Source organism: Opisthocomus hoazin, chromosome 2 (assembly GCF_030867145.1).
Source record: "Opisthocomus hoazin isolate bOpiHoa1 chromosome 2, bOpiHoa1.hap1, whole genome shotgun sequence".
In the NCBI taxonomy this organism is placed as follows: domain Eukaryota; kingdom Metazoa; phylum Chordata; class Aves; order Opisthocomiformes; family Opisthocomidae; genus Opisthocomus; species Opisthocomus hoazin.
The window spans coordinates 75,379,402-75,391,587 of record NC_134415.1 but is presented as its reverse complement, the minus strand read 5'-3'; the positions used below and the strand labels follow the sequence as shown (position 1 = coordinate 75,391,587).

At 56.7% G+C, this 12,186-nt stretch overlaps 1 protein-coding gene across 7 annotated transcripts; it reads left to right on the top strand.

Moving 5' to 3' along the window:
• The first annotated feature begins 3,865 nt into the window (after nt 1–3,865).
• VGLL2 (vestigial like family member 2) lies at nt 3,866–11,957 on the top strand. Of its 7 annotated transcripts, none has more exons than XR_012766605.1 (5): nt 3,866–4,050; nt 5,913–6,204; nt 7,969–8,478; nt 9,427–10,690; nt 11,079–11,957. XR_012766605.1 is itself a non-coding variant. In XM_075446963.1 (5 exons), exons 1-5 carry the CDS (start codon nt 3,970–3,972, stop codon nt 9,508–9,510), a joined length of 1,035 nt encoding a protein of 344 aa, XP_075303078.1. In that variant the 5' UTR covers nt 3,866–3,969; the 3' UTR covers nt 9,511–10,735. The 7 variants fall into 7 exon arrangements, 6 of the variants coding, with proteins under 6 accessions (XP_075303078.1, XP_075303040.1, XP_075303050.1 ...); XM_075446963.1 differs by lacking the exon at nt 11,079–11,957 and adding an exon at nt 8,780–8,803 and having other exon boundaries at nt 7,969–8,485; nt 9,390–10,735; XM_075446925.1 differs by lacking the exon at nt 11,079–11,957 and having other exon boundaries at nt 5,916–6,204; nt 9,427–10,735.
• Nucleotides 11,958–12,186: the final 229 nt, after the last annotated feature.

The following is a 12,186-nucleotide window of genomic DNA, read 5'->3' as shown; positions in this document are numbered from 1 at the left end:
AAATTCTGCACGTAACACAGTGACAAGAAGACTGGTGAGTCAGGTGGGAAGCGGGACATTTGGAAACACCCGAGACTATCACTAAGTCTCTTGGCACTTTCAGGAACAAACAGCACAGGAATGGAGCTGTCTGGAGCGCTGCACATCTAGGACCAAGAAAGTCAGGTGATGGAAAGGGTCCTGGAAAGGGTCCTGGAAAGGGTGACTCTACAAGGGGTCATGAGCAGATGTCATAGGCTCACGTGGGATCACCAAAGCCTTCAGCCTGGTTACTTGCAGTCTCAGTCAGCTACGTAAGAGTTCAAAAGAAACTCCAGAAACGTCCCTGCACCATCAGCTCCACACCACCAAGCAGTCCACGGTTTTTACAAACTCGTAGTAGGGATCCTGAAAATAGTGTGGTGATCACAGAGGGAAAACACATCAGCATGTTGTATCTTTAAAAATGTATTGTGGCAAAAAAATCCCAACAGCCGTAAGCATCAGTAGCCAAGAAGGTATTTTACTTGGTGTGTGCCTTCAGCAAAAGAGATGTTAGAATAACAAGTTCTCGTGTCAGTATTTTTAAAACAATGTTGAAAAATTGCAGAGGGTGCAAAGAAAAATGGTGCAAAAATTAATCTGAGGAGTGGAGAAATCGCTGTAGAAGACTAAGGAGCTGCATCTATTCTGCAAGAAAAGAAAGATTATGATGTGGAATACAGTAAGTTTCGTAAGAGAAAATATTACATAGGAAAAGACTGTTTAGCTAAGTGAAGTAAGGCATTACACGAACCAACAGCTGGAAGCTGAAGCCAGCCCAGCTCGAGCTGGAAGTGAGAAACACTGGAGGCAGCTAAGCACAGCGGCAAGCGGCTGCAGCGAGGGCTGGATTCCCCACACACCTCGTGGTGTCTTCCAGGCGGGAAAGCGTGACTTCTCCCTGAGCTTCCAAAAAAGTGTATTATCAACAGCATGAGGTACGTATGCAGTCAGATTGAAAAACCAGAGAGGTCCCTTCAGGCTAATAAGTACTTAATCCTTTTTTTGAACACAATGTTTGCTGCTCAAACTTTTGCACCCCGGGTGCTGGCAGGCTGGTGCTGGATGTAGGATTTCCAGGGCAGGTAAGCAACAAGTGTGGTCAGTGCGATCACGTTTCCACGACCTTTTTGTGCCAGTCTTTCTGAATATGGATGTTTTATTTGATGACCTGCTTGCCTGCCCAGTGAGCCGCTCCCAGCAATACCCGATTCTTCTTTTGCGTAGCGTTCCAGCTTAGTTAGAAGATAACTTTGATTTGCTTTATAGGAATGTCTTACGAGGCGAATTGTAACTTTCTGCATCTTACTGTTTATCAGAACCCACAATTCTGTATTCCTTACAAGATTTTCTTTTCACATTACTGCTGTGAAACATTATCAGGGTATGACAGTAGGAGTAGGCCCATGCCAGTGTTTTAAAGGTACACAGGCAATTCTTAACCCATGTCCTTCCTCAAAGTGTGCTTTCCTTCATTTTGGTCATAATTTTCTCTCTGAGATATCTCTGCTGTTTTTTTCTAAGCCTTTGTAGTTCCTTGCGTGACTCAACCCACCTAAAACTCTTTAGTCAGGACCAAGAAAAACTATTTATATATAATTGTAGAGACGCAGTGAGATCATCAGTGAACATAGTTTCTGACCCTTGGTTTCCAGGATAATTTCCTACACCAGGACTGATTTCACAGAGTGCACCGAGAAGGCAAAGCAATGCCTGCACTTGTGCGTGAACGTTTGTAGTGCTCTGCATTACAGCACTAGAGTTTGCTCGTGTCTTGCATTGGGCAGTTTTGCATTCAAACAGCTGTTTATAAAAGAAACTGAATTCACACCAAGCCACATCAGACCTGACTGCCTTAGCGTATACCGGAGTGTGAGGCAAACCCCCTAAATTCAGCCCTCAGGGAGAGATTCTCTGGGGGACACAGCCTCGATCATCTGCCGCAAGGCAGCACCCAGTTGCACGTGCTGCTGCTACACGTCGGGCTTCTCTTCACAACAAGCAAATGCCCAGCCTTGGCCAGTGTCGGGTCCTACCTTTGCCACCACACGGTCTCGTTGGTGACGAGCTCGCACCACCAGCAGGAAGGCACGCTCTGTCTTCAGAGCACGCCTTCAAACCAGCCTCACCTGCCCAGAAACGGGCTTTTCGTCGCACATCGCCCAGCGTGTTGTCCCCTTTGAAACAGGCACAGGTCCCTGCGTGGTGGGAAAGCCCCCTGCCTCTCGGGAGCAGGGACGCGCAGGAGAAGCGGGATCCCGTCATCCCAAGCGAGGTCCCTCAGGCTCCGGCTGCGAGGAGCGGAGGGGCGTTCCTCAGCTCGCTGCCGTATTTTGGGTGCCAGCCACAGAATGAGTCCTTCCCCGCACCACTGCTACTCGCTTGCCACTCATGAGTGCGAGATACACACATTTATTTTTCTGAAGGCCTAATAGCAACAGTTCTACCCCTCCTTCACTTCTCGACCACAGGCACAAAATTTGCTCTGATGGGGGAAGGAGCGGTGCTGGGGCTGAAGCCCGCTGCCACGGTGTTCCATGCTGCATTGCAGTATGAAAAACAAATTTACCAAACTAGAAGATGGAGGAAAAAAAAATATTTTAAATACAAATTTTAAGCCATGTACCTGGTGCAGAAAAAAATTGAAACTTACACTTGTTAAGCACTGAAGTATGATTTTGGTCAACGACAGGCACTAAGAACAATTCCTAGCACTTGGAATATAAAAATTACATTTTTGGGGAAACAGAGACAAATATTAATTTTTAATTGTGAGTGTTTTCTGTTAAAATTCAGTTAAAGATTTCCAGGTCTTCAGAATTCAATTTGTTCATTCTTTTCTGATTTTCCCCCACAGTTTTGTAAACAACCAGCATCTGAAAACCTAGTAATGATCTTTCTCTCATATTTTCTGTATTTTTGGGCTTTACTGCAGATGCATAAAGCATAGCTTAAAACGGGTCTCTCTTCGCAGTAGCTGTGACCCGTATCACGAAGCTGAACATCTCGAGAAGTCGATATTGAAATTAGAACTCACACCTCTGCTCGGAACTAATCTCCCCCCCTCCTATGAATCGCCGCCAAAGTCCGCCGTTCCGACACCTACTCGCGCCCCTGCGGGTGTCCCACCCGGCAGAGAGCCAGGGAGGGGACCCAATTTACCGTCACGACAATTTCTTCTTTTCACCTGCCCTTACCCTCGGCGTCGTTTCAGCTCCTGTTCAACGCAAAAGCATCGCCGTTCCCGGAATCCGCAACGATTCAAAATTTCGGGGGGGATTCCCCCTCCCCCCGGGGGCAGCTGGTTTCTGCTCCTTCCCTTCACCGGACCTTGCCATTCCCTTAATTTCGGTGGGAGAGGGTTGGCGGGCGGGGGGGGTGGGTGTTACCCAGACCCCTGCCTTTCCCGGAGCCCCGCTTCGCCCCCGCCGGCAGCGGGGCCCGACGGGGCGGGGGGGGGGGGACCGGGCCGGGGGGCGCGGGGGGAGCGCACGGAATGAAACGGAATGAAACAAATTGAACGGAACGGAACGAAGCGAGGCGGCGGGAGAGGGGCCGCCCCGCCGCTCGGCTCCCCGCTCCCCGCGGCCGCCGGAGCTCCCCCCGCTGCCCCCGGGCAGCCCCGGCTGGGGAAGGGGGCTCTCCCCAGCTGCCCCCATCCCTGTCCTTCGCCAGGCCCAGGGCTCAAACTCCCCCGGCGGCCGCGGAGCCCCTCCGGCCCCGGCGCGTTTGCGGGCGGGAGCCGCGCTATAGGGAGAGACGGCGGGGGGGAGGGAGGGAGGGGAGGGGGGGTGTCATCTAAGCCCAGCGCGGCCTCACCCCCCCTCACTCCTCCCACCGACGAGTGGGGCCTCTTAACCCCCGGGAGCCTCCCTCCCTCGAAGCACTGCTCCGCTCCGCAGGGCACGGGTCGATGAGAAAAAAACCCACCGCCGCCCGCGGCCCGCCATGAGCTGCCTGGATGTCGTGTGCCAGGTCTACGGCCCCCCCCAGCCCCGCTTCTCGGCAGCCTGCAGCCCCTGCCACCAGGTAGGCGCGGGGGGAGGCAGGGGGTGGGAGGGGTGTCGCCCGGAGGACGGCCGTCTGGGGCCTCACCAAAAGGAAAAAGGGAAAAGGAGAAGGGGAGGGGAAAGGGGAGAGGGGGGGGCGGGGGTGGGGGGGGGGAGATCTGGGAGCCTGCGATGGTGAGCGGAGCGGAGCCGCATCCCACCGCGGCGCGGGGCTCGGCAGGGTACGTACCGCGGCGGCGGCCGGCGGGCTGCCCGGGAGCGCGGCTCCCACCCCGCCGCGGCTTGTCAGGGGTCCCTTTTTTTTTCTTTTCTTGTTTTTCTTTTTTTATTTTCGTTTTTCCCTTTGCCGGGACGGGCTCCGTCCGAGCGCGGCGATGCGGAGCCACGTCGGGCGGAGGTTTTACCGGACGCCTCGGAGGGGGTGCTCCGGGGTCACCCTCGGGAAGCGGGGGGGCTGCCGCGGGGCTGCGGCGTTCTCCCCGCTTTGGCGGTGGGGGAGCAAGGCTGCGGGGCGGCGGCGGGGCGGCGGGGATGTCCCCGCTCCCGGGGCCCGCTCGGCGGCGGGACCCCCGCCCGGCCCCGGGGGCTCCGCACGGACCGCCGTCGCGGGTACCGATGAATCCCCTTCGGTGCAAGGATCCCGCCGGCCGCGGGGATGTTCCGTGCGCGGGGAGCTGCGGGGCCCGCACTGTCCCGCGTGGGTCGGGGCTCCTTCCCACGGGCTGCACCTGCTGCGCACCGCTGTCTCCTCCACCCCCCCCTCGGGTTTTTCTCTTTTTTTCCCTCCCCCTTTTCCGTTCCAGAAATGAATTCCTTCCTCCCCCCAGCAAAACGAAAAAGGGGGTGGACGGAGGCAGCATCGCCCCGGGCCGGGGGCGGGCGGCAGCCCCCGCCGTGCGGCGCCGGGGCCGGGGCCGGGACCGGGACGAGCGGCCCCGCTCCGCGCAGCCCCCGGCGTGCCGCCTCCCGCGCCTGGCAGAGGGACCCCAATAGCTGTTGCAATAGCAAGTGAGGCCTTCCCCCACTTTGCCTTCCCCCCCATCACCAACCCCTTCCCCACCCCCACCCCCGCACAGGGCTGCGTGACACGGTTTAGGGGGGACGATCATTGCCTCAATGGCCGAGCCGGGAGCCAAGTGGGAGAGGCGGCGGTCACGACGGGAGTGACATTACGGCATGCCTCGCGTGTCTCGGCCCGGGGCTGTCACCCGTCCCCTCCGCGTCCCGGCGCCGGTGCCCGGGACCCTCCCGGCGGCGGCGGGGGAGATGGGAGGCACCCGGCGAACTTCTCCGCGCCCGCTCTTTTCCCACCCAGCGGGGTCCAGTAAAAACAGAATAACGTTGTAGGAAATACCTGGAGCTTCTTGCCGGCCAGGGAAATGTGGGTGGGTTTTTTTTTTTGCCCTGAAATGCGTTTGAGGCTGCCAGTCTGGCTGTTTTCTTCCCTTCCTCCTCTGCCTCTTCGGGGCAGATTTTGCGAGCCGCGGACCCTCCCCGCCGCCCCCCGCCTCGCCCCGCTCCCCTCAGCTCCTCGGCTCCCGCCGGGCCCCCCAGGACCCGGCCCGCAAAGCGCCTTCTGGTGCGGGGCTTCGTGCGGGGGACCCGCGCCTGCCCCGCTCTGGGGCTGTCCCGCTCCGCCCCGCTCGGCACCTCTCCGTTTCGGGCCCCCGGCCCTATTTGCAGCCCCTCGCCTGCCTCTGCGGGGTGGGACAGACGTGCAGCTGAGGGGCGGGGGGATGCTGCGGGGCGTGGGGTGCTGCGGGGCGGGCGGCCGGGGGCCAGACCTCGGCATCCCCTCGGGAAGGTGGCGGGGGCGGGCTGGGCGCTGCATCCCTGCGTGACCGCCTCCGTCGTCCCCCCTTCCTTGCCCCTTTCCTCCAGAAGCTCGCCTTTTACTCCAAGATGCAAGAAGCCCCGGAGAGCGGCAGCAGCGCCGGCGCCAGCGGCTCCTTCTCCGGCCACCCCGCGGCCAGCATCAAGGAGGAAGACTGCAGCCCCGAGAAGGAGCGTCCCCCCGAGGCCGAGTACATCAGCTCCCGCTGCGTCCTCTTCACCTACTTCCAGGGGGACATCAGCGCCGTGGTGGACGAGCACTTCAGCCGGGCCCTCAGCCAGCCCAGCAGCTTCTCGCTCGGCAGCGCCAAGGCGGCGCGGAACGCCGGCTCCTGGCGGGGTGAGCAGGGGCGCGGAGGGGCGGGCAGGGCGGTGGGGTCCCCGTCCGGCTCCCCCCGGGGCGGCTGCCTCCCCTCCGCCGGCCGCGGGTGCCCTCCAGGGATCCCCCCCTATCTAGGCAGGAGGGATCCTACCAAGGTGAGAGGGACCCCTCCAGGGACCCCCTGCCACCAAGGCAGGAGTGACCCCACCAAGGTGGGACAGACCCCACCAAGGCAGGAGGGACCCCTCCAAGGACCCCCTCACCACCAAGGCAGGAGGGACCCCTCCAAGGAACACCCCCCCCAAGGCAGGAGGGACCCCACCAAGGCAGGAGAGACCCCTTCAGGGACCCCCCCGCTGTGGCTGCAGCAGGCGCCTCCCCTGCTGACCCTGCCGGGGAGCTTTCAGCTTAGCGTGGTCATAATTGATGGCGGGAACAAAGCAAAGAGCAAATGTGGGAACCATCTCCCGGGCTTCCCACCGCTCAAAAAACAGATCATGTGCACCCCTGTGTCTCGCCCTGAGTGTATCACCGCCCTGGTTGCTGCTGGAGCGGAGACCAAGACCCCAGGTTTCTGAGGATGAGGGCTTTCGGACCTGCCCACGGCAGTGGCCCTGTGCCCGCAAGGCTGAGGACGCGGCTGATGCGCACCTCTCGGTAGCCGTGCCCGACTCACCCTGGACGAGCCCCTGGGGTACTCGAGGTGGCGGGGAATAGCCTTCCCCACCCTCCGCCCACCAGGGAGTGAGGGCAGGCACTACTTTTGGGGCAGTTTTGGGGACCCTCCCTCTCAGGGCCGCCTGCCCAGCCGAGAGCCGCTTTCCCAGCCCCCCCGTGAATTGCTGTCAGTAGTTTCTGAGAACAAAATAGCAGTTTAAATATTTCACAGCCGAAAGATATTCAGCGCTGGAATTGATGGCAGGAGGGGGGATTTCTTTGCTCGTTGTGAACCGCTGCCCCTTCTCCCGCGCAGTGCCAGGGCGTGGAGCTGACGTACCTCCCTGGCAGACGTGTGCCGGGAGCGTGCTGTTATTTCTCAGGAGCAGTGTGCACTCCCAATTAATAATGCATAATGGCTATCTGTGCTGTTAATAATCACTGGTCCATCTTGCACGCTGCTTACTGGGCAAAGAAAATGCAGGGGCCTTGTCCTTCTCCCTGCCTGCCTCCAAAGATCTGCAGAGTGCCTCCCAAAGGGGTTAACGGTGTAGCCAGGAGACAGGCGTTAGGTGCAGTGTAGTAGATGGAGAATCACCCCCAGATGTTTAGAAGGCTGGCGCCGGCCCTTAGTCCCATCTTGCGCTGTTCCTGCCTGCTTTGAAACCTCACCGAGGCAGCAGCCGCTTTCCTGGCAGGGTCGGGCATCCTCCGAGGTGTTGGGTGTAAGTGCTTAGGCAGGGAGATTGCTACAAAAACAAACAAGAAAAATTCAAGCCTGGAAGTCGCTGCGGAGCAGAATAGCTCTCACTCAGCTTCTGCTACTGAGGAGAAAAGGTGTTTCCCTCACCTTAGATAACGGCCTGTTGCCCAAATACGTGCTAAGAGAAAGTTGGAGCAAATAGTTCCAGTCTGATGGATAAGCTGGGCGTGCTGGATGCTGAGCTGGAGAGGAATCTGTACTCGTTGGGAGCGATTTCTTGTGTTTGGCAGTTTTGGGGGGGATAAAGGGAAAGCAAGGGCTGATCTGGGGGGATCTGGGGAGGGGCAGAGCCCCAGGAAAGGGAGATCAGGGCTGGCTGGGTGTGCTCACTGCTTCCTTTCTCTCCCGCTCCCTTCACCCAGATGGTTCCTTCCCGATGAGCCAGCGCAGCTTCCCGCCGTCCTTCTGGAACAGCGCGTACCAGCCCTCCTCGGTCCCCGCCACCCTGAGCAGCCCCCTGGCAGCTGCCGCCCACAGCGACCTGCCCTTCGCCGCTGACCCCTACGCCCCGGCCCCCCTGCACAGCCACCTGCACCAGGGCGGCCCCGAGCCCTGGCACCATGCCCACCACCACCACCACCACCACCACCACCACCCCTACATCGGGACGCAGAGCGCTGCCTACCCCCGCCCCGCCGCCGTGCACGAGGTCTACGGCCCCCACTTCGACCCCCGCTACGGCTCGCTCCTGGTGCCCACCGCCTCCGTCCGCCCCCACCGCCTCACCCCCGCCTCTGTGCCCACGCCGGTCAGCCCCCCCTGCGAACTGGGCAAGAGCGAGGCGGGCGCCGCTGCAGCGTGGACGACGCCAGGACCCTTCCCCAGCGCGGCGGGGGACATGGCGCAGAGCCTCGGCCTCAACGTGGACGCAGGTAAAGAGCTGCCCTCCGGACCTCCGCGTCCCCCCCTGGCCCCTGCCTCCCTCGCACCACCCCTGGTAGCAGGGAAGGGCCCCCCGAGGCAGGGAGGCTGGGGTGCTGCTGTGGGGGGATAAATTGGGGGTGGAAGCCCCTTGGGAGACACCAGAGCTCTGCCCTGGGTGCCCTTCTTGGGGCTCTCAAGAGGAGGAGGAGGGGGAGGATGGGATGGGGCAACACGTCACACGCCCCCCCCCAACACCCTTGGAACTTCTGGCACCAGAAAACGTGCCCTGAGGGTGCAGGTTGCTTTGAGGCACGCTTGTCTCACCTTCAGCAGCGAGAGCTGGGAGCAGGACGGAGCTGCCCTGAAGGTCACCGCTTGGCTCCCACCACGGGCTGCCCCGATGGCAGGGGCGCAGGCAGCCACCGCAGAGCAGGTCACTTCTAGCCCCTGCACAGGTTCATTAACTACCTCCTGACTTGATTTTCCCTCCCAGTTTCTGAGAGGAAAGCACAGCTGCATTTGCTGAGCAAAAAGGGCAGTGCTTTTCCCCTGGTACCGGTAGCCTGTGCCTGGTGGCGTGCCTGGCAGCAAGGCTGTGTGGCCATAGCGGTGGCAAAAAGGTGACGGGGGCACAGCCAGCAGTGGCAGTTCCCAGGCCAGCGGTGGTGGAGGCAGGGAAAGCCCGCTCTGGCGGCAGTTCTCCGTGCTGAAGCCGGGCTATCGCAGCCACGGATGGCTCCTCACGGCGGCCTCGCGTCGGGCAGGAGCGACGTGTGCCTGTCTCCGGTCTAGCTCGCGCTCCGCTCCTTGCTCCAAGCCTCCTGCCAGCGCTGGGGAGCCCGTGCTGTGGGGTGATTCTCTGATCTCGGCTGCCAGAAATGCAGTTTGTCTTTCTCTGTCCTTAACCGCCTGTACCTATTTTTCTTCTTCCCTTTTTTTCTTCTCTCCGTTCTCAGGTTTGCAGCCTCAGGACAAAAGCAAGGATCTATACTGGTTTTAGAGCTGTCCTTCACTCTTCTTCCCCTGGCTCTCCCCTGTAGATCTCTGCCTGTTAGACATGGTGGCATTCAGAGCTGAAATCGGGTCAGTTTGTAACAGCTTCTGATCTTGGTTTGCAGCTCGCCGTTACTCCTTCTGTGGCGGATCCCTTCTGAGCTGATGTGCTGACTCAAAGGCTCCCAGATCCCCCCTGCCCTTTTCCAAGCCCACCGTAGCCCTGCAGCTTGGGGAAAGACAACAGGACTTAAAAGGACCTGGCATTGCGAGGACGGTGCTTTAGACTTGTTTTGGAGAGGAAAACCCTTCCGTTGCAAGAGGAGAGCCAAAGACGTTGAACTTCTGTTTGAGCAGACTCCACGCCCAGAACTGCGGTCGGACGGCTCTGAAAGAGCCAAGTGGCGGCGTGGATGGTGATGCAAAACCACTGGCCTTCGTACAGGGGGCAGAGGAGATCGCGGGGTTTTGTGTTTTGTTTTTTTTGGTGGTGTGAATATTTTTTTATGGCAGTGAAAATTATTTCTCGAATGCAACCATGGGAAAGCTATTTAGCAGTTTTGAACTGGATTTTTACTTTATTGAAAAGTAAAAGGAGAAGAAACTGGAACTCCCGAACATTTTTGGACTATCAAGGAACCGGTCAGATTTTTCAGCTTTGTGGCTGTGAGTGGCAAATGTCTGGCCGGGGCCACCTGCCCTGGGCTTACAGAGATGCAGCTGTTCCACGCACAACTGCTCAAACCCCCGAAAGACACAAACCAAGGTGGCACTTCTCAGAGTCTGGCACAACATTTGCCTTGGATATAGAACGGTTGTTTGGTTGTGGCTTTTTTTTTTTTTTACGAGAAACATTTTCTGGTGAGAGCAAAAACCTTCTCAAAGCAGGGGCAGGAAGGAAATCCATGAAGAGCGGCTCGCCCTCAGCCCGACAGCCTTGAAGGGGAACACCAGAGGGAAAGGCACATGATGGACAATAGGTCTGAGTTGCCTCGAACATTTCTCTTTGTCTACTTGTTGCTGTCGTTTTGTCACTTTAATAGTCGTTTTGTTTTGTTTTCGGTTTTTTGAAACGGGGAATAGCTATTTAACAGTAGGAAAGCTGTATTAAAGGTATCTCCTTCTTTCACCCTGTGTGCTTTTATGAAGAATGAAAGCTGACTAAGAGAAAGAGGCAAACTGGAAACTTCAGGATGAAATAGGAAAAACACCTGTCATGTGGATGAAGTGAGTTATTTTATTACTTTGCATTAAAGATAAATGGAAATCCTAGCAGTTGAAAATATTTTCTTACTGAGTAAAACGTACTGTGATAAATACAAGAGATAAGCAAACGCAGGGTTGTCGCAGTGTTACATTTTAGTGTATGGTGTATCAGTACGAAATCAGGGGGCTGCTCCGTAATAACAGATGTTTCTTTATAAAGCTGATAGAGGAGGGGACTGTAGCATTGCTGTTGCACTGGTAAATTAAAATGCTACTATGAGGTGATGAATAATTAATGAAGAGTGCCAAAATGGCAATTTGCCTTTGTATGTAAAAGCCAACTTTCTAACCGGGAAAGCATCTGATCCCAACACTGCCATGTTTTGTTTTGTTCTGCTTTTTTTCTTAGTGTAATGTCATTGAAGGCTGACAGAGTTCGATGCGTGTAAGAGGAGAGTCCTAACATTACCCCTCTGACACAAGGAGAAGCAGCAGAAAATGGACTTTTGTGCTGTGATGAGAGCTTTTACCTTCCGACGCTCTCACATAATCTGGCATAACGTTCACCGTCTGTCAGAAATCGAGTTATGGATAACCCAGACTTGCTTCTCCTGGGTTTCAGCTCAGCAATAACTCCTTTTCTGCGAAAGAGCAGGAATCCTGATAGCAAGTGTACGATAACGCAGCGCGAGTAAACACTGTGAGAAACTGGCAAGGAGCAATGTGTGCAGAGCATCCCCGGCCGGTGCTCTGCAAATGGCAGGAGGTGGCTCGCCGTGACTCCTGCAGCCAGACGCTGCGCCCTCGGCCTCCAGCTAGCCAGCGTCCGGACAAGCTGTAAAGGGCAAGGGAGGGACTCCGGCATTTATATTGCTGGTTAAACCAAAAATGTTCTGAGGTGTTTATCAAGAAAGAAGGCAGCAGCCCTCTGGAGGAGAAAAGTAACTGAAAATGGCATTTAACTTTATTGCTGCAGAGGCTTGAAGATAACAGGATCATTCTGTGAGCATTTGCCTGTGGGGATTTTTAGGCTGTTTTTAAAGTTTTTTTAAAAAAAGATTAATTTGGCTTTAGCATTGGTTGTGCTTCACCACAGTTCTTTCTTTTTTCCCCCTCTCCTCTGCAATTCATACCAGGAGGGCTGGGCAATACAGCCCAAATACGTTTGGAAATAATCATATAAGCACAAACCAGTCGTTTACTTCACTGGCATTTACAATTCATTTTGACGTGAACACTTTCAAGCATGAGAATTTATGCAATGAATACATGAATGTTGGTTTTGACATTTGCTCTCCAGGTACCCTCACTTGTTGTTGTATTGTGAAAGCATCCAAACACCAGAGTCGAAACTGTGGCCCGAGGTGTTAGGTGCTGTGCAAACAAGTTTTAAACAACGCTCCTGCTCCAGGTGGGCTGCAGTCTGAAAGCACACATATCTTGTTTTGGCAAATTCTTGCAGAGTTTTGCTCACTCTGGGTTGTTCTGGCTCCAGGGGGACTGCTCACAGCACCTAC

Bases quoted from the DNA above. Each gene is read 5' to 3' on its own strand.
- VGLL2 (XM_075446963.1), top strand. From the start codon at position 3,970: ATGAGCTGCCTGGATGTCGTGTGCCAGGTCTACGGCCCCCCCCAGCCC. The intron at 6,205-7,968 runs GTGAGCAGGGGC...CCCTTCACCCAG, and splicing joins GAACGCCGGCTCCTGGCGGG to ATGGTTCCTTCCCGATGAGC. The intron at 8,804-9,389 runs CGAGAGCTGGGA...GCCTGTACCTAT, and splicing joins GCTTGTCTCACCTTCAGCAG to TTTTCTTCTTCCCTTTTTTT.